The sequence below is a fragment of the Parasteatoda tepidariorum genome, chromosome X2 (genome assembly GCF_043381705.1).
Source record: "Parasteatoda tepidariorum isolate YZ-2023 chromosome X2, CAS_Ptep_4.0, whole genome shotgun sequence".
NCBI lineage: Eukaryota > Metazoa > Arthropoda > Arachnida > Araneae > Theridiidae > Parasteatoda > Parasteatoda tepidariorum.
In genome coordinates, this window is record NC_092215.1 from 13997272 (window position 1) to 14020588 (window position 23317).

General features: G+C 26.5%; 1 protein-coding gene and 1 long non-coding RNA gene across 8 annotated transcripts in view; one reads left to right on the plus strand and one right to left on the minus strand.

Moving 5' to 3' along the window:
• The window catches only part of LOC107454859 (cytotoxic granule associated RNA binding protein TIA1-like), a 975013-nt gene that overhangs the window by 892414 nt on the left and 59282 nt on the right, over window positions 1–23317 (plus strand). For all 7 annotated transcript variants that reach the window (XM_016073996.3, XM_071188069.1, XM_016072550.3 and 4 more), the window contains 2 exons: window positions 2096–2191; window positions 19363–19447. In XM_016073996.3, coding sequence (XP_015929482.1) covers window positions 2096–2191; window positions 19363–19447 — 181 coding nt within the window. The remainder of the gene's footprint in view (window positions 1–2095; window positions 2192–19362; window positions 19448–23317) is intronic.
• Window positions 1–23317, minus strand: part of LOC107457276 (uncharacterized) — a 110406-nt gene that overhangs the window by 8223 nt on the left and 78866 nt on the right. The gene's annotated exons all lie outside the window — the stretch shown is intronic.

The window sequence follows — 23317 nt, forward strand, 5'->3', positions numbered from 1 at the left end:
GCACCCTCAAATATAGTCAACCCGAGTTAGGCTCTGCCACGCGTGCTTCGAATACGGAGATTAATCTCCGGCTAATGCCCTATAGTAATGTGTTAAATAATATTGCTTCCTTGCTTTATATAAGTTTATAATATTGTTTGTATTAAAATTGCTTTACATAAGTTAATAATGCTGATAACAAGGACCTCTGACGTATTACAATCCTATCATATTCCCTCTATGTGATGTTGGTGCAGAAAAATTGCCAGCTAATCTGCAACCTTAATTTTGTTCGCGAAGCAGTTATCGGGGGTTGGCGAGCAGTAGAGAGCAGTATTATATATATATATATATTTAGCATAATAAATAAATAAATAAATACAAAACTGAAACGAGAAAAGCAATAAGTTTCACTTACTGCGCATAAGCTGCAAGTAAATAGAACTCATAAAATAAATTCAAAATGTAGAGGAAACATGGAAAAATTACAGAACAATGAAAAAAGGAAGAAAAAAAATAAGAATAAAAATAATAAAAATCCGGAAAAAAAATAAATCCTAAAAATAGGGGGGAAAAATTCTTAAATTCGGGAAAATAAGAGATATCTTTTCATCAGCTCACACGATTATATCCGCAAAACGGAGTGCTTTCTAATATTGTATTTATTAATATAGCCAAAGTGAAATATATCACTATAATGTCATTTAGTTCTATTCAAAATCATTGAGTTATTTGTAATCATCATTAATAAATTTATTAAAAACTTCTCTGTTAACTTTACCATGTGCAAAGTCAATTCAGGTAAATTCGTGGCTAAATCTGCGAAAAACGCTCAAATCATGCTTCTTTTTTTAAGGAAAGGTGAATTTTCTAAAATAATTAAAATTGCATAATTAAATATCTGCCTTATTAAATATAAACTTCAAATTATTAAGTATAATATTATTACCTTGTGCACGTCCAGTTTCGAGCCAATCTGAGGTAACTAACAAATCGAATATGCTTCAGTACTGCAGCAAGAATACGCCATAAAATATCCCTCTATTAATGCTTCAAATGTACAATGTAGTACAATGTGCATTGTATACATCTTTCATCATTATATACAACTATGTGTATGTACAATGTTGTGCTTTGTTGTGGTTTCTCATTAACAATTTTAGAGAAAAGAACCCTCCCCAGAAAGTTTGCACAGCATAAAATTTGAGTCTGAAATTCGTACAAAGGACCCTGTAAACCACCCTCTTCTCTAAGTCATAGGAGAGAAAGAAGATCAGAAAGGAGTCATACAACTCGTTTCCTAAAGCAATAAAGATAAGATCCGGTGGCATTTGAATTATAAAAGTATTTTTCCATCTGTTTAGATGTAAAAGATAAATATCACCTCAGCAAGGATTAAGCAGGGGATTTTTTTTAACCGAGAACAGAAGGTTTTATGATTTTATCAGAACATTTTGTTTCTGATAGAAACAATCAAGTAGGTAAGTATTCACAAAATTGATCAAGTAGGTGGGGTGGTGATGGTTATTAGTTTCTAGAAACTTACAGGTGGTTATTCTGTAATCTCGACCTCTTTACACCAACATTGTGGTTAGATATGTACGAAACAAAAGACTGTTTTCCTTAGAGAAGAGTAAACGATGCGAAAAAGGTGAATAATGAAAGAATAAATATTAAAAATCATTCAATTTTTGTCCCAAAAAATAAAATTCAAAACAAAATATTAATTTCTTTTTGCTAATTTATTTTTGTTTTTCAATTTTTTTTCAAACCGACTATGTCATTTGAAAGGGTTAAAGAAAAAAGAGTTAAATAATACATAATGCCTTAAATTTATAAAGTAAGAAAAACTAATTTTAAATTAATTTTTCGCGGAAAGTTTCAAAAATATTTCAAGAAAAAAGTAGCAATTTCTTTCAACAGTCTCGTTTTTCTGCAAAAAGTAACGTCTTACTATCTTTGTGTAGCTTTTCATAGCCCACATTATAAAATTTAAACTACATTAAATTTTACTAAGATATTTATTTTATGCATATGACTATTTTAATTATGCATCTAAATTGTTCAATTCAATGCAATATTTTGAAAAAAAGTAATTTTTGCTTGTTTTTATTAGATAATGCCAAACCCTTAACCTTCGATGAAGTTTATAATCAGTCCAGCCCTACTAACTGTACAGTGTATTGCGGGGGAATCACCCAAGGTTTATCAGGTAAGATTTCCTTTAATGCAACTTAATATTAAGAGCTATATTAGTTTACTCTCTTCTTATTAACAACATGCTGAATCAATTTATAACAATAATTTTTTCCTTAATTTTCAAATCTAATAATTAGTTTCATGAAGTCAAAGAAGAAAAAACCATATCTAAATTTAAAAAAGTGTATTACTCATTTCTAATTCGAGGTTATTCAATTTTTTTTATCGTTTGTAATTATTTAATAGTTTTACTTGAAGTTAAGCAATTAATATTTTTTTATTTTATTCTTTTATGTTTATTAATTTTAAGTAATTTAATTTCGTTAATAGGTAACAATTTTGAATATTTCAATTATTTGCGATAAAATTAATTTTAAAGTCAAAACTTCTTTATTTATTAATATTAAAATTTCATTTGAAAATAAACAAATTTGAACCTTAAATTGCGAACATATACAGTACATAAATAATTGCCTATCACAGAAAGATGTATGCTAATATACAAGATATAAGAGATAAATGCAAAGATAGTTTTACAGGAAGAGTTTTATTAGTTGATTTATTATTTAAGATATATAATGAAATTAAATGCAACGACATTGTAGAAATATTGATGTTGTCTAATAAAACTCAGAGTTTAGATTAAAGTTTATTAAACTTTAAACGTCGTACAGTGCAACAAATTCCTAATTTGGCTATTTCTGGAAAAGCAACAAACCTTATTATCCATCTATACAGTTTTCAATACTCTATTATAACATGCAAACAACTTCTTTTAAAGTAAATTATCAATGTTAAAAAGATAAATTTTTCTAAAATGTTTTAGGTTGTAACCTAACTAAAGCATTAAATAAGCAAATTAATAAAATGTATCAAAAGTTTCTATTTGTTTGCTTTTAGGTGAGTTTCTCATCAAAATAAACTTCTGAAACAAAATATTTTTAGGTAAGCGACAGTTAAAATTCATATACAAGGTAGGTGTTATATATATATTGTATAAAGTACAATCAACCAGAGGCCATTTTGAAATAATTCTTTTAATATAACTGGTAAGTTAGCTTTATTAATTTTTATCACTATCGTTTGATTCTGTAGACTCAAATTAAAAATTATACGAAAATAATGTAAGTATTTTGAAGTAATTTTATGACTCTTACTATGTAATATCATATATTTCTGAACACTTTGAAGGCACTCTATTAAAAATTTCCAATCGAGAAAAATGTATTACTAAAATATTTATTTATCTTTTGATTACGAAAACGATATAGATAAATTTGTTGCCAACTAGATGAAAATTTATGTATTTTCTTTTAAATGGGAAAGCTAAAAATTTATTGCTAATTTAAATATTAGATTTTAAATTTCTTGCAAAATATGAATCATTATTCATTGCTATAAAGAGAGTTCAGAAAATTAAATAAAAACAATATTTAAAAAGTTTAATTTATTTGATGTAGAATTATTTTTTTAATTGATACATAGTCAATACATTATTAATTATTTATGTTATTAATTATTTATATTTTTAATTATTAATATTCTTAATCATTTATATTATTAATCATTTATATTTTTAATTATTAATATTCTTAATCATTTATATTATTAATCATTTATATTTTTTTCATTAAAAAATTATTATATAATTAAATTTTTCTTTTGTCCTTAAATGTGATCACGTTTCATCATAATAATAATAAAAGTTATTATTATTGCATGATTACAGTGTAAAGAAATGTATCAATTTACGTAAATAACTTTTTGTATATACGGTTCCAAGGAATTTGATATTTATTTTTAATTTCTTATGAAGTTCATTGAATGTAGAGTCAGTATTTTAAATACCGTTCTAAGAAACAAAAAATAATTGTACACTCAGATTATAAAATTGTTTAAGAAGTATTAAATCATTTTTATCTTTTTAACAATTTATTTACTCCAAATTTTTAACAAAAATTGTCTGTGCAAAAAAAGGTGCTTACTACATTCAGCAATGAATGTGTTTTTTAGAGAAAACATTAGCTAAAATACGCAAGTGTTCATTTTCTTCTAAATTCAAATGAAGCATTTTCCTATTACTAAAATGTGAACCAATTATTTCGACAATAATATTTCATGAATTGCTGTTAAGGAAATCACTCGGTGGTTATTTTGCATAATAAAAAGATGTAATAATATCTACAAATTATAAAGTATTGTAATTGAATAAAAATCATATTTAATTTCAATTGCTTATTTTTCATGAATTTTTCAAAATCTGAAGTTTATAAGTAGTTGCTTAGTAATCATATTCCTATCTTTTCTGTACACTTAAAAAACGTTTTAATAAAAACTGTTTTTTTTTACGTTTAAAAAAAATCAAGAAAATTATAAACTTTTATGTTATATCTAAAACATATTACGCAAAGATATAATAAGCTGAGTATTTTGGAAAATTTTGAAACAAATCATTATTTTTTTTACATGTTTTCTATCGAAAACTAAGTTATATTTAAGGAACTAAATTATAACTGGTTTAATAAAACTATATAAATATTATGAGTAGAATTTTGTAAGAATGTACCAAAAGATATAAACAATAGCTTATTACAGTTAAAAAAAATTATTCAATAGTACGTACGTATTATCAATATAATATGGAAAATATTGATATGCATTTATAAGTTAGACACACACAGTCGCTTTGGGAAACGTTTAACTTACATTATGCATAATTGTGGAAGAAATGCTATATTTTTTCAAATTACTTAGTTATATTTAGGAGTTTGAAAGCTTCGAAATATTCAATTTACTGATTTTTGTTAAACATCTTAAAATTTACAAGAATAAATTTATTTTAGTGATAGTAATTAAAGCTCTGTGCTGCTTTAAGATGAAACATTCCGTTACTTTATATTTGAGTTTAATTATTTATCTTGCGTTTCAAGTAAACATTACTTATTTAATTAAGAGATGTTTGCTTGAAATATAATGTAAGTAAAGTAATTTAGTAATTCCCATCGTCTAAAATGTAATTCAAATGTCAACCATTACTACAACTGCGTTCCTCTCTAATATTTAATTAGCAAAAGCGTAGTAAAAGTTAATCAAATTAGGGTTAGTTGCTTCACTTTTAAAGTTGCAGCTTAAGATAAACCTTATTCGTTCGTATTCTAATCCATTCAGGACTGTATTCTAATCATTTTATTCTAATATGCATTTAAATAAAAGGTTTTTATTCCCCTAAAACTCGAATTTTCTTTCGCTACTTCATTATTATTTTATATACTAAATATGTGAAGAATCAACAAATAATAATTTAATTAACACTTAAATATCATCTTACAATTAGTGCGAGTCTTTCTCTGAATTTCAAACACATTAAATGTGTATTAAATAATTATATAATTTCCAACTTAAACAAGCTATTTTTGCTAACTAATGCAGAACATTACTTAAAAGCATTACATCTGCCCAACTTTTAAATGTGATCCCTTTTTAATATGTTTTTAAAAGAAGCAATTAAGAATTTCTTTCAAATGAATTATTTATTGAAGCACATTATTTTGTTCTAAATACTTTGACAAAATGTTTAAGCGCTTTTTTTTTCAATGCCTTCAAAACTCAGTGGTAAAAAAAATTTTACAGATTAAGGATGTAATCCGATTCAAATTTGCTTTCTTATATTGAAAAAAAGACAACAATGATATTTATTTCAGTGATTTATATTAAAATTCTATGAAAGTAGCAACTGATTAATAACTTCTTAAAAAATAACACTAAGCAAATTTAAAGAAATGATTGTTAAAATGGGTTACCAAATCAGCATTTTAAGGCTGAAACCTTAAAACAGAGTTTCAAAACTTAAGTGGAAAACAAAAACAGGATTTGTTTTGTGAACTATATGTTTTTAAAAGAAAAAAATAACAGATTAAAGATGTAATCCGATTCAAATTTGTTTTGCTATATTGAAAAAAAGACAACAATGATATTTATATCAGTTATTTAATTCTATGACAGTAGCAACTTATTAATAACTTCATAAGAAAATAACACTAAGCAATTTTAGAGAAATGATTGTTAAAATGGGTTACCAAATCAGCATTTTAAAACTGAAACTTCAAAACTGAGTTTCAAAACTTAAGTGGAAAGCAAAACACAGGATTTGTTTTGTGAAAAGGGATTTATTTTGTGAAAAGAGACAAATGTTTAATCGATAAAAAAACAATGGATGTTTTCAGTTATGATGAAAACTGCAGCTATTAGTCAGAACCCGAATGAAAGAAATGTGCTTACAACCAGCTTATATCGTTTAATATGGGAATTCGTAGACCTCAGGTAATCTTAAATGAGCTTTAGTCACGTGAGGCAAGACAAATTACTGCCATAGGATGATATAGGATAAAAAAAAAAGTCCCTATACATACACACTGGGATCCTATTTTAGAGATTTTTCCTGAGAAGCTTTGTTCATTTATCAAAGCGCATTCTTTGTAGGGAAGTTTCAATACGTTATTTTGTTTGTTACCTTGATTGGAGTTTTTTTTTCATTTATTTATTTACTGTATTGTGATGCATTCTTTTGTATCATCTATTGATGGATCTTCCGTTTTAAACTCCGATAAGTTTCTTGGCTGTTAGAAAAGGGTATTTTATCCTGCCTTTATCGTCAACAGTCAATACTTTGGTGATGACTGCTCCGAAAGTGATGAGTCGAACTTTTTTTTTATGTTGATAGAAGACTTCGAAATTTCTTAAGGCCGACAAGTTTTCTGAACTGGTATTTTAAACGATCCATTTTTTTTTACGTCTTAACGCTTGTTTTCAATTTTAATTTGTGTAATTTTATTCCAATTCACAGCACTCTAAATTTGAAGCATGTTGATGCAGTGAGAGATTTTTTTTAACTGAAATAAAATATTTATTTAGAAATTAATTCAAGGAAAAAAATAGTTTTTTCAGTGGATGACTCAAAACTAATTATTATTTTATAAAAATTTGAAACAATAATACTTTCCTAACTACATACATGCTTACATGATTGTTTGATTGATTGATGATTCATGCATGATAGTTTGATGATTCATTTCATCATGCATGATCATGCATTCATACATGATTGTTTGAAATTCGAAACAATATTACAATTTGTTCCAACACACAGATTCATACTAAATTCATATCTATGTGAATTTCAGCACTTTTTAAAAAGCTCATTTACGGTATGAAAACGGCTTCATGCTTTTATTTTTTATTTATATTTTATTTTTTTCTGCGATAATTATGTTACATATTCTATCAAAATACTAATTTAATAAAATTATTAATTTAATTAAATTATGCATTATAAATTCTATCAAAATAGAGTAAAATGATTTTAAAATGTTCTTAATAAAAGTATTGCTTCAAAACACAATTTTAAATTAATATTTGTTCTTTAGTTTTAATGAAATGTCAGGCAATTATCTCGAATTTCAGCAAATTCACTAACTTCCTTCATAATTTTCAAAACAACAAAAAAATAAATCAAATTACTTAAAGAATCATAAATTACAAAGTTTGGCTGAGATAGGATAACCAAAATAATGAATAATTTCATGAGGATATTTCTTGTAAAACATAATTTTCCTGCGGAACTTAGTGAGTTAATAAATAAATAAATACCCGAGAATAGCAGACTTAAAAAAATGAGGATTACGGAAATTTCTCGTTAACATGCGACCGGAAAAAAGAAATCGATAGATAAATATAATCCACATTTATGCAACAAGAAATGGGATTCCAATTTAAATAAGAATAAATAATGAAGTACACACTAATATGCTCTTCATTATTATCTTTTAACTTTACAAACATTAAGAGAGATTTCTTTTATAAATTCTTTAACGCAATCAATTCAGTTCAACGATTTCTGCGAATCAAATATCTTATAGATTTAAATTCATTTCAATTCATGGTATTCGCGTGATAGTAAAAAGTTTTTATTGCGTTTTATTTAACCTACTAAGTTATGTTAAGCTATTGTACTAAGCTAAGTGTACCTGTTAAGCTATTTTTTTATAAATTAGAAAAGCTATTTTGCATTATCATTTAGCGTGTTAAATAGACTACATATCCTCCATTATTCATTAATATTTGTAATAAATAGACAAAAAGTATTTAATAAATTTATTTGTATTTTAAAAATATATTAATGCAATGCTAATAAAATTCCTCTAATATTTAGTACAGTGAAGTACAAAATAATTTTTTTGTAATCTTGTTTTATTTGTATTTATTTATTTTTTTTTGAATTATACATTCGTGAAAATTGCTACATATTTATTTTACACGAGATTTTAGCTAATAATGTATTACATTTTAGTATATAAGCTCAAACATTCATTTAAAAAAAGTTTTAATGTTTTTTTAAATCAAAATATTTAAATAAATTCCATATATCCAGATTGGTGTAAATCTTAATTGAATGTGAGTGAGATTTCAGTTTAAAATTCGAACAACTCACCCATATTTCAGAAATTTCGAAATGATGCATATGCAATAGAAGAAATTCCGTAGAAAAATATTTGAATAATTTAAAAATACTAACTCAGGATAAAAATTATTTCAAAGGAACAAGAATTCATTTTCATTGGTTTAGATAAATAAAAGTACTGCTTTAAATATCTCTGGGTAACATATCAGAAACCTTTTTGAAAAATACCATTTTTTGAGCTATAGTATCATTTACTAAATATCAAGAAATAATTTATTAATCTCATGTGAGTATTTACAACTTCTTTTTAACAATTTGTAAAGCATAAAAATTCGTTTTTCTCGTTTTAAATATATCTAAATTAAACATAGCAAAGATGCTATCTAAAGCTGACGAATTACAATTCAGAAAGGCGAATTTAATAAACTGTCCAGTTTGATTAAGAGAATAAACAGAGAGGGGTTATTGTTAAAAACACCTTAAGTTTCAACTTCCGCTTAAAACTCAATTAATAACGAGTTAAAATTACTTGTAACATCTATAAAGTGACTTGTCTTCACTTAAATATTAAATTATATCCCCCTTTTTGTGGTTGTATAAAACGTTCGGAAACCCGCATTTTTTTCATTTTTAATCCATTTTCTTCGATTAGGATGAAAATATTTTGAATATTGCGTAAAATAAGTGTCTAAAAGTATATTTGTATAACACGTCATATTCAATAGATTTTGACTTCATTTAACTTTTCGAAAAAGGTTTTAAATCGAGTAAAATATATTTGGGTTATACATAGTCAATTGCGCTTTAGAACACGTGCTTAGTTTTTTTTTTCTTTCTTTTTTTTCGCTCTCTCTTTTCTCTTTAAATAAATATTATTTTTCCTGTACATTTTCTTCTTTTTTTTCAGAAATTCATTTAATTTGTATGTAACTTTCAACTGAACCGATTGCGTTGGAAAATAAGCATTTCTCCAGTTTTAATTCTTTTTTTTTCGGGAAAAACACACAAATTTTAAATGCATAAAATAAGTGTCGAAGAGTTGATTTGATTAATTTAAACGCTATATCCAATAATATTTTAAACTGATCTGATAAACACGGATAATCTGATGAATAATCAATGACTCCTCCAAAATAGGGTTAGTAGGAAATTTTAATTAACAGAAATGAGAAGAAATTCGATGATTTCATATATTTATCACCAATATTCTAACGAAAATATATCTGTATTACACTGTTAGAAATTTCTCGGAAAAAATGGTTAAATATAAACCTATTTAATTGTTATTTTAACATATTTAAACAAAACAGTCAAATAATCATAAATAAGATGGTAATGAAAGTATTAACAGTGAGAAAGATTGTTTATTAACCATATTTACCGAAAACGGTTAAATAACAAGAATTTTTTTGCACTAACTAAGCCCGCCTACTGAAGAAACTTAGTTCCTTTCAACAGGGTACATATTATAGCCGAAAGAGTTAATCTGTCAGTCTCATGACCGACTGAACGGGGGTTCGAGACTCCAAGTTGACACCTCTATTCCCTTTAACATATATGAAGAATTTCCAGTGTTCTGCGCTATTCCAAAGCCTATTATCTAACTAGAAGCCTAGCTCATATGTCCTGTTAATTTCCTTTTTCATAGTTTTGAAACCATGGTAGCTGTAAATGGTTAAAAATCCACCTAGTTTTCTATTTATGATTTTATAACCATACCAGTTGTAAATGGTTTCAGAACCGTAACGGTTAAAAATATTCTTCACCGTAAGCTTTAGGGTTAATCGGATGGACAGACAGCTGCCGCTTACTTTACCATAATTTCAGAATGAAAATTCTAACAGTGTATGAGAATCGAGCCCAATACGTTAAAGTGGTATCTTAAATGGTAGTTACTGCTAGCATTAACAGAAATTTATTACAGCTAAAGGAATATGTTGACATTTCCACAGTGAACTCATGAAAACGTTTAAACTCATTATTGGTTAAATAAAAAAAGTGCAAATCAAATGTCATTATCAAATTATGTATTAAGCATATTCGTTCATAATGTATCTCCTACTGTTAAAAACACTGAATAAAAATAGTCTGAAATTGCATAAAGGCAGGAACTGTATTTAAATCTACATATTTTGCTTGCAATTCCTCTACTATACTCACTGAACTAAAGGAGCACTTTTGTGAAAAAAATTATTACATATTTAGGTTAAGCACTCAAAACATTGTGTTATAGACCGTATAAAACTTCAATTTTAAAAATTCTTGTTTGGTGTTTGTTAAATTAAAATTTTTAAATAAAACAGAAAAACGTTTGATCACTAATGTATACTGTATATATAGCATTAAAATGTTTTCGCATGATTGCAAACTGTTTAATAACAAGAGTTTATGCCAGCTTGTCTTAAGTGAAATAAAATTTGAAAGGAAATATTTTTTTTAAATTATTATTTTTTCTTAAAGTATTTTATTTTATTTAGTATTAATCAAGAGTACAATGTGCAAAATAAAAATGAACCACGCTAAATAACTTTTGATTTAATGGTCGAATCATCACGTTCTAGGACACATTTTTAATGGTTCGAGGAAGTGGCTTATAAACATACCTTTTTTTCGTCGGATTTAGTTATACCCAAAATATAAAGGTAGTCGCAATCTGGGAAATATGGTCCCCATAGTTTAGTCGAGAAAGCGGTCCGAAGTTTGAACCCCTTAATGTTAATTTTACTTTTTGTGTATTTCGCCATATCTAAGATAACTTTTTAAACGAATTGAAAAATGCTTGCACACATAAATAATTCCATAGATAATCCCATGCGAAAACTTAATTTTAGTAAATATTTATTATTTTTATTATTTTATTTAATAATAGTCGAAAACAGTTTGAAGTGTAAGGTATACGATTTTTTACATCATTTGAAAGTATACAATTTAATATGTTAAAATAAAAATTTTGAGCGAAATTGGTTAAATAGTTCTTAAGAAATGGAATTTTAAAAAAGTCGTATAGATTAAATTGTACTTGTGCTTAATATTTAGAATTTTCTGAAACTCACTAGTTCCTGAGAAACAAGTGATTAAACAAGTGATATTTTTAAAATTCAATTTTTCAATTATTCTTAAATAAAATAATAAAAACTACTAAAATTTATTTTTTGCATGGAATCATCGTTGAATAAACCAATTTTGTAATTATGAGCCAAAATCTTTCAATTCGCTTAAAAAGTTCGAGACATTGCGAAATACACAAAAAATAAAATTTACATCATGGGGTCCAAACTTTCGATCGCTCTCCTGACCAAACTATGGGGACCGTATTTCCCAAATTGCGGCTACCCTTTATTTTGAGGGACAAAAATCCAAATCCATTGAAAAACAGTTGTACTTATTCAGAGAAAAGCATTTGTGTGTCTGATTTCGTAACTTAAAATATCTGCTGCACTCAAAGTTATTTTTTACTATTGCAAACCTATAATTATTACACTTTAAAAATGTACAATTTTGAAACTACTTTTGTATATTCATGTCATACAAGAATGATTACTTAAAGACATTAAAATTATAATTTAGCTAAATATCATAATTAATTTTATAATTACTGGTATAAAAACTTATTTCCAATATTTATTAGCTCTAAATTAGAATAAATATGTTTCGTGTGCCATCCTTGAGCTTAAAGACATAACTCATTACATGATTTTTTTTCAAATAGTTCAATCATTATTAAAAAAGAAGTATTTTTATGCATGTGATTACTCTTGTATGTATGAAACAGTTCAAAGAGGAACAAAATTCTCTTTTGACAATTGATAAAAACTATCCCCCTTCAAAGATTAGCAATTTTCATATTCCAGTTTCGAAAAGTCGTTCCATTAGACAATGGACCCAAGAGAATTTAATTGCTTTCTATCAAATCTCGACTCGGCAATTTCATTTTCTCTGTCTATTTCATAGACAAAACTTTACCCTGACAAGAAGATTCGGTAATAGAGCCATTACTCTTGCCATAGGAAGTGCTTTAAAGCGAGAGCTTGATTAGCAAAGGCGTATTACAAGGCGAGGCCGACACTTATTACAATATCGGCGAAATTTACAAGCCGGATAGAGCATCTCAATCTTCTTTAAGTACCTAGCCGTGATTGCACGCTAAGTATGGCTTAGCAATGCGGTTTTATTATTAGCAAAACTACTTTATCGTTGTCAAGTTCATTACGCAACCCTCCAAAGAAACCTTTTAAAAATATAATAGAAATGATGAAATTTATTGAAAACAAACTCCGTTCGTTATATAGGCAAAAAAAAGTATGATTTTTATATACTGGGGGTCATAAAAAAGTACTATTATACCTGACAGTATTCATTTCTCTCGTTATTTTTTCCAAAGTAGAATATTTCCTTAAATTGGTCATATGTCACGGGGTATTTCTCGGCACTAAAATAAAACGAAGAGTTTTGTCTTTTATAAAAGAACAATTATTTCAAACCTAAAAATAATTAAATTATCTTCTTAAATAAAAAGAAGTCATTTTAATTTCAAGCTATGAATGCAAATTAATTTATTTTAGCAGGTAATATAAATATTTGAGTCTTTTTAATATTATAGCTAAGAAAATATTAATACATAATTATTTTTAAACAAAAACAATGCTTCATCAAGTGATTTAATTTTAGAACTACAAAACAAAATCTACCTTATTTGATTTAGAAACAATATTTTTTTGCTTATAATACGTGATATTTTTTTAAAATTTATTTGGTAATAGAGTAACTAATAATTGAATGATGCGTAGTTATTCCTCAGCAATTCAATCAATTCGGAAAAATTTATAAATTAAGAAAGATACTAATATTACGTTTAACATTCAATACCGTATGAAACATAGTTAAATTCGACCGTGTTACAATGCATATGTAAACAGAGGCATAACACCTAATTTCAATAAATATAAGAAATAAAATAATGTTTAAAGTTTTCATTTTATTTTATTATAACCAAAGTTTATATAAAAAGCATTATCTAATATCATACTTAGTTTGATGAATTAACTTAAATAAAATATACGAATAAGATTTAAAAGAGTACGAATAGGCTATATTATCACCGGCTATCATTTATACACTTTACTTTGTTTCACAAAAAACTAGTACCAATAAGAATTAAACTAAATTTTATTACTACCATAGTTTTTATCACATCAAATTATTGTTTTAGATGGAAAAAAATATAGCTTTAGGTCTATTTTCATTATTATGTGCTTTCTGTTATCAGAATTGTTATATTAATTTGCTTGGGTATTATACATATCATACTTAAGGTATTTTTATGTTATTATATAGTTGTATAACTATAAAAAATAGTTTTTCAGTTAACGAACAAAATGCAAAATAATATTTCGTAAAATTTTTATCCAGTTAAAAAATTCTATTCATCAATAAGTTACAATCATAAAGGCAAAATTTATTCAGCGTTCTTCGTTTTTTATGCTATTAATTAAACTTAAGCAATGTGAAAAAAAATTTTCAATATAAAAGAAATATATTGAAATTTAAGTGCAATCTTTATTAAAATACTTGAAAACATTTTTATAAAAAGGTAGACATGAGGTAGGAAAAAAAATGATTTCAAATAATCTTTTTAAAAGAATATCCGATATTACGATACGTTTAAACACAAAAAATTAATGACAAACGTGATTAAGAAATCATATCTATCCACATTTTTCTTAGATTTAATACAATGAACTATAACTCAATAAAATAACAATAATAATCTGATCACGATTAACGAAAATATTTTATTATTTTTCTCTTTAGAAAAAAAAGAGACAGAAAATTTTATTTATATGTAATGAAATTAATAAGTAAGCCGTTTTAGAAAATATAAAAGAAAATTTTTCGTATTAATTCGCCATTTATATTATGTTCAGAAACAATCACAAGACTTACATAAAAGAAAAAAAATAATTACAATTTTCAATTTAAATTCCAATATATCCCTTGGTTCCATTATAAGAAAATTAAATTTAACAAGCACCAGCCTAAAGAAGCGTGTTGAGGCATTTATTATGTATAGTAAATGCAATGTAATAACTCTTTACATAACAATTACCACGACACTAAAGACATGATTGAGTATATTAATGAACGTTTTTTTTATGCCGTAGATATACTTCTAATGATACGTAAATGTAATTTATGCCTCCTTAGAGCAATTGTGTTTTATTACGAAGGATAAAAATTAATGTTATAACTCACGGTCTTTATTAACATCTGGTGCGCTACTAAATTTTAATCATATTAATTATCTTTTGTAGATTTCAATCTAAAGTTATTTATAATCCCTACTATGTAATTTCAAGACATACGCCCATATAAATTTTCTCCAATTCCTTTGCGTGCTTCAAAAAATATTTTAATAGATTTCTTATTTATCAGTAATCATATTTAGAAGAATAAAGTTTTTAAAGCGGGTGTTTCTTCGCCAAACGAGATTCTTTTCATCCTTTTGGCTGAATAGAAAAATAATAATGAAGGATTTAATAAGAAAAAAATAATTGTAAAGAACGTTTGTATTGATGCACGTCATTTCCGGTCTCCAATGAAAAAAGTACAATTTTAATGAAAAATATTTTTATAAGTACTTTTTTTGCCTCTGAAGTTATCATTGTTTTGTATTGTTATTAGTTTTTTTTTCTAAATGGTAAATTGCGTAAATTTATGCTAGCATTGTGTATTAAAATTTATTAATGTGGGTTCTTATCAAAACAATAAAAAATAACTGCTTAAACATTTTTGTCTATGACTAGAATATGAATAAAAAAATCAAATTATTATTTTTCGGATGCTTGTTTTTCTTTTCATTAGCATTTCATTTTTTAAACACTTAAAACAAATTTTGCTGAATCACCTAATTCTTCTAACAAATTCGAATCATTTTCTAAAAATTCAAGATCAAGCTAAAGACCGTGACAATTACGCAAATGCTTCTTAAAACAAATATTATTTAATCTTTAAACATTCTCTTTCATGCTTTTGATTCATAGGATTTCTGTCCTTTAGACTTTTAGGTTTATAATGGAGAAACAAATTTCCTTAATTGATAATGAATCTGCTTATGCTCCTGGGAAACTTCTGCGGGCTCTTCAACCATTAAAACTATTTTAGTGCAAGATTTTCACTTTTTTAGAATAGAATGCATGCATTTTTAGTACAGTGCAATATGCATTTTTCTGCATGCAATATGCATTTTTTCTGATTGAAACAAATTTTCTTAATGGTGTATTGTATTCATAAACCAGATAAAAACAAAAAAATGTACTTTCAGAAAACCTTATGAGAAAGAGAAAAATTTGACATGGTTAAAATTTTCTACTAGCAGTGTACTGATATTCTTACAATAGTTGTTAATAAAACAATAGTTGTCAGCAGTTGTAATTGCAAGAAATAAATTTGAACACTAAAATCAATATCTTTTAGTAAGATCATTATACTGAAATTTCAAAGACAAAAATGTTGAAAGTTTTTCAACAGAAAATTGCACAGAAAGAGAATGCAATATATATTTAATTTTTTTAATGTAATAAGTTAAGAATGTAGATTAACTTTTAATTCACTTAGGTAATTTTTTTAAAAATTAAGATTAAAGGTAGTTTAGGATGGTAGATTAAAATCTATACACGAAACTGTAACCACAGCGTATAATTATAGCGTTTCTATAAAGTCTTATTGATTTCTACTGTTGTATAGAATTTTAGTTAAAAGTTAGTTCATAGATTAAATTGTGTTCAATCTTTATTTTTAATCAATAAATAAAATGTAGTAACTCGTGTAAATCTTATAACATGTAAATACATTTCAACACTCATTTTAATTTTTATTTCAATTATGAATGGGATTTTCAAGTTTCAGCTTTTCAGTTATTTCAGAAAATCATCAAGTTCCGCTTCATAAACCTAGATTACGATAACAAACTATAGGTTATAAATAAAGAAATTAAACTGTTCAGACCTTTATGTTATTATATCCTATTATTAAATTTCGCTCTTATACTATAGTATTTTAAAGAATTCATCTCTTAAAGCGACGACTATTTTTTTTCTTATAATTTAGATTCTGAATATTGAAAATAAATAACATCTTGAAAAGTAGTTTCATTTGAAATATCCACTTTTTCATATAACTATCAAGCTTCTTATTTTATTTGTTTTTAAATAAAAAAAAAAGTAATTAATGTATTAATCTTAACTATTTAGTCAATGTATTAATCCTAACTATTTAATTACTCACTAAATAAGACTCCAAAAACATTAATATAATAAATTTAACAGGTGCATTCTTAAACCTGCTTTAGAACTTATGCTTTGTAACATTGTTTCTTAACGGCACATTGAATAATTAACAGCCCTATTTAACTTTAAACACATATAATGGTTAGTTCATTGTTAATCTCTCTTTACAAGGAGTTAGCCATGTTAAAAGGTGGTCTGCTTTGATGGCTCTGACTGTATTTCGTGCCTTTGTGGAGTTAATTGCCAATTCTGTCAAACATTTCAAAGTGAAACAAACAGTGCATCTATTTGACTATGCCAGACACGATCATCAGTGAGTTTAGTTACCAAAATGATGCCTTCAAGCTTTACATTTCGTTGGTGAAGCGAAATTAAGCAAATACTTTGGTCTAATGATTCCTCCTTCCATTTGGATGCAAAAGCACGGTTTCGGTTTTTATAATGAATAAACACGATTAAGAGAGACTATTATCTCTAGAAACCCTTGTAACTGTTTTGTACTGAAATTCTACATTTAATTATAGGGATTTCAAATCATTGTATCAATTAATCAGAGTTAATTTAATCAGATGGTTTTCTATTAGATTAAGCAATGCTGTAATAATGAAATTTGCGTATTGATTTAGATTTGTTCAAATGAGATCATAAATCAATATTTTAGCACTCGAAAGTATTTCCATGCGGAACTTCAATTTAATAAAAATTTTAAATCATTGATTAGAATTATAATCTGTTCATTAATTTAATAATTTTTACCAAAAATAGAAAAAAACAAATAAGCAATGGAATAATGTGTAAAACATTTGAATTTCATTTAGAATTGATTCCATATTTATATAAACTTCTAAGCTAATACATTAACTATTTTCATATTGACTACAATATTAAAAAAATTAAATTTAAATGTTTCCTTTAATATTAAATATAAAAAAAAAGAAAATTAAGCAATATGCTAATTTTAACTCATAAACATAATTCAAAGCACCTTGGAAACATAATTCAGAGCATCAACATTTTTAGTACTATAATTAATTGAATCACAAATTAAAATAATTTAGTTTGCATTTCATAATTTCAAGTAAAAGTATTCATTGATAGAGATAAAATTGTAATAAATTTTTGAAACGAAATGAATTACTTCCCAAATTTAGTTTTTACTCGTATATTCACTCGCATATTTTGTGTTTAATAAAAACTTAAGGTAGCATATAATGACATCATTATTATTTTCAATTTGAGCTAGGAAAATAATTAAAAATTAAAATTTTCTGACAAGTATGATTCTTAAGGGATCTTAAATTCTAAGTCAGCAAAATATTTCTGTATCGTCGAATGATATTGCTCAAAAAAAATTAATAAAATGAACTTACAGTTTTAAATTAGTTGAATGTTTTGTCTTTTAGAAAAATTTGGTTAATCAAAATCTTTGGTGCAAAAATGGTTTATATCTATGTTTCACTAACTTCCATTTTTTCTTTTCTCGGTCTTTTTTTGTACCATTTCACAATTTTGAAGAGATTTTTTCCTCACGCCTAGTTGTCAATGGCGGAATTCAAATGTTTCCTATTTTCAATTTTATTTTTTAATATATTTACTCGTATATTTTAGTCTTAATAGAAGCTTAAGGTGGAATATCATAACATCATTGTTATTTTTGAGATAAGAAAATAATTAAAACTGAAAAAAAAATTTTGACAAGTACGATTCTTGAAGGATCTTAAATTCTAAGTCAGCAAAATATTTCTGTATCATCGAATGATATTTAAAAAAATAAATAAATAAATAAAATTAAAGTTCTAAATTAGTTGAAGTTTTTGTCTTTTAGAAAATTTTAATTAATCAAAACCTTTTGTGTAAAAGTGGCTTATATCTATGTTTCACTAACTTCCAGTTTTTCTTCTCTCTGTTTTTCAGTACCATTTCACAATTTTGAAGAGATTTTGTTCTCACGCCTAGTTATCAATGGCAGAATTCAAATGTTTCCCTTTTTTAACTTACTTTTTAATATATTTACGCATATATTTTAGTTTTAATAGAAGCTTAAGGTAGAATATCATGACATCATTGTTATTTTCAATTTTCAATTTGAGATAAGAAAATAATTAAAAATTAAAATTTTTTGACTAGTACGATTCTTGAGGGATCTTAAATTCTAAGTCAGCATAATATTTCTGTATCATCGAATGATATTTAAAAAATAATAATAATAAATAAAATTAAAGTTCTAAATTAGTTGAAGTTTTTGTCTTTTAGAAAATTTTGGTTAATCAAAACCTTTTGTGGAAAAGTGTTTTTCACTAACTTCCAGTTTTTCTTCTCTCTGTTTTTCCGTACCATTTCACAATTTTGAAGAGATTTTTTTCTCACGCCTAGTTGTCAATGGCAGAAAAATCAATTAACATGCCCCTGCAATTTATCTAATGTTTCTTTCTCTCTTTCCAGAAGAACTGATGCAAAAGACATTTACGCCGTTCGGCTCCATTCAAGAAATCAGGGTATTCAAAGATAAAGGCTATGCTTTTGTTAGGTAAGTCATTAAGTTTAATACCACTTTAGCTCGTTTTTCACCTCCTTCTTTCTCCCTGCTTTTTTTCCTTAGTGTTTGGACATGCCTGTTTCTCTTTCCTTCTATGTTCATTCATTCGAAAGTTGCCAGTTTTTATTTGCGAATATTTTAAGAAGACAATTAACTGCCTCCTCTCCCCTTTAAAATCTGATTCAAAGAGCCCTAGAAATGGAGGTCCCACTTAATTGAAGTGATTCCACCACGAATGAAATCCTTCTATCTCCTTTGAGCAATATTTGCCGCTTAATTCCGTAAATTCTTTTCATCTTTCCTGCTGTTTCTTTTCGGTTAAAAGAGGGAACTGAAATTCTGCAGTTATTAGCCAAGGAGAGAGTACTATCAAAGAAATGTTCTATTTACGGCGAAAAAACTTACTTCTAATCCGAAATGAACTTTATAATTAAGTGACTGTCAACCCAAAAAGACTTCATATGAGATGAACAAAAACTATCCAAACGGAAAATACAAGAACAACTGTAATTTAAATGCTTTTACTTTTGCACAAGCGGGGTTTTTAAAATTATCAATATTTTAAATTTATAAGTACTATGTTGAAGAAGTTGCATTTAAAACAAATTACTTAACATAAATAAAAACTAGATATACAGAGATACAAATTAAAACTTTTATTAAAACTTTTAACTAAACTTTTATTAAACTTTTAACAAAATTAAAACTTTTCACGAATTCTAGAGACATTCAGGCATTTGATAAGTGTCAATATCATTATGATGCTGACAAAATATTGCTTCAAAAAACTCATTAATTATTAGGCGACAAAATAACAAATATATAGTTTTTTATATTATATACTAGTTTTTAACGAGCGAAATATTCTACCTCGACTAAAAAAAGCTTTCCGAAATGCAGTAAAAGAATTTCAGTTGAAAATTTATTGCATCAATAACATATTTAAAATTAGTAGTTGTATGGATGATTTTCACATAGTAAATTAGTAAATGGTTCAACAATTCATTCCTAAAAGATATATAAACTAACTAAAGAATATATATATATGAAAGGGTGGCAGTCATGGTGAGTGATGTTGAGCTACGCAGATAGCAGTTGGAAGGCAAAAATATTTTATTTCGCTTCACATGGTATATTCAAAACATTTTCTATCAATGGCGGAGCTCAAATTCGCACTCCAAAACTGTGTGGTTAAGTTTTAAACCTAGGGAAAGTAGCAAATGAATTTTCCTCTATTTTATTACATTTCAGGGAAAAAGGGAAATCTTAGTAATTACAATTGGTTTGTTGAAAGGTCGCGCGATTCCCACAAAGGGTAAAGGGAAAAATGTCTTTACTTTTAATTATGCATACTTGAGCCAAAAATAGATTTAAGAACAGGAAGTGGCTTTTTTAAAGTGTGAGAAAGCGTTTCGATTGGAATAATTAATTGGGAATTGTTTAATAGAAAAGAAATAACATAAAAAGATTAATCGAAGCTTTTATATATTTATATATATATATATATATATATATTATGTTTAGCATTTTTTTTCCTTAAAGAAATGAAAAAATAAGTTCTATAATGATTTAATAGTTTTATTTCATCACCTTTCAGCTACATTTTAATTTTTTTCTAGCCCAAAATAATTATAAATGAAGATATAAAAATGATGATAAAAATGCATTGATGAATGATTGAATTTAATTGGCTGAAACAGATGGGACCAAAAATAAAGAATTATATATGAGTGTTAGAAACAAAAAAATCAAGAAAAATGTCATTTTTTTACAAAATGGAATGTTACAGAAAATGTTCGCTAGACGTGCTTCTTACTCTCATAACTCAGAAACTATTAAATATATAAGAAATTTTTCAGCATTTTAAATAGTATTAAAGGAGGGTATCAAAATGTTATTGATGCTGTCATTAGGTTATTATATATTTTATTTTAAGGGTAAAAAAAAAATTTCGTACTTAGTAACTCAGCTTAACAAAATCTATTTCCAGCGGAACTAAAGCCCTGTGTCCAAAAAGGAACAAAAGAGCGCTATATAAATAGTTTATATTCTTCGGATTTTTCCATGCAAAGAATGTAAACGCAGAAAATTTAAATTGTTGCCATGTGAGGTATTGTCAATCTAATCATAGCATTTGAAGAGTAATTGTAAGAAAGATGACCTCATCTTTATTCCAATGAATAGTTGAACTGTTTCATTGTTATATAGAAGGGGGGCAACCAGCGGCTCGCGAGCCACATGCGGCTCTTTGAAGGATTACTTGTGGCTCTCGATAAATGTACCAGAGTTCCCTTTTCATTTTTGTGCTATTACATTTTTAAAAAATTTTATCGTTCCGCATGTGTTTCAAAATGTCTTTTAAAATACTAACAAATATTAAAGACTAAGTGCAACGTTTTAACAAATTTAATTTCCGTACAAGTTAAGAATGATATGACTCATCGAAAACTGCGCGAACGAACATAAACAGTTTCGTGATCGTCCAACTCCAGACCGATTAACACGATCTACCAATAATTTATTTTTTTTTCTAAGAAAAAGTAAAATCCACAATGACATTTCGCAACATAAACAAACAACTAATACTGACAACATATAGGCGACACTTCATTTAGTAGCACTTCAAGAGTCACCTCGCGGTGACTATATTAAAAATGCATTAGATTCCATAATGAAAACTTTTGATGTGCCTCTTAATAAACTTGTAAGCTCAGCAATTTCACATCTCATCTTACATAATATATAAGATGAGATTTGAAGTTTAACCTCTAATATAATTAACGTAAAATATAAAGGATATTAAAATATAAAAGCTGGAGTATTGAACTAGATCAAAGTGGAAAAAACATTTGGTCCGGCAATTGGCGAGGGCGGAGGCCCCAATAATTAAAAGTAAAAATTATCTTGGAAGAAACTGTATGGCAGCATTACATTTTTTTTAAATAGTAATATATGGAATAATGGGGATAATCTTTTAACTGTGACCTAAAAATAAAAGTTTAAAATATTATTTGGGTATAGAATGATAAAACAAACACATTTCCAAAGGATAACAAGATAATAGGGCATATTGAATTGTACAAAATTAAGTTTGGATATTTTCTGTCATTGATAGGAGAAATATAAAATATCAATTTCAAAGTAAATAACAAAGCAAACAAAAGTAAGGTCAGAAAGTAGAATCTAAAGGAAAATAACAAAAGTTAAGGGGAATGTAATCGTTAAAGAAATGTAGTAGTACAAAACAAAGTAACACAGTAACCCAATAGGCTCAATTGTCAAACTATGCGACGTTGACGATAGATATAGAAAATTTAAGGGGAACGTAATCGTTAAAGAAATGTGATAGTACAAAACCAAATTTAAAGCAATAAACCAATGGTTCAAAGGTTAAAGTGCGTAAAACTGAAAATAAAAAAATGGTCTAGGTGAAGGAAAATTTCCCAATACGGACAAAAGCTCGTACCTCGAAGAAAGGAGAGTCGATGTTGGAAAACATAAAATTATAACAGGAGCTGACTGACAAATTCAATATAACAGGAGCTGACTGACAAATTGAATATAACAGGAGCTGACTGACAATTTGAAAAACTAACGACAGAGAAGCCCCCAAATATTTATATTTGAACCTTCAGCGAATATCAAATAGCATCTTTAAAAAGCGTATACTTAATAGGAATACATTGAAACCGTGTAATAGTACTAGATTTTCACAATGGCCGATAGCGCTACGACTGTTATAAGGGTGATTCTCACGAAATCACTGTCCCTTGCTCTCGGAGACTCACGAAATCACTGTCCCTTGCTCTCGGAGACTCACGAAATCACTGTTCCTTGCTCTTGGAACAAGGGACAATTCAC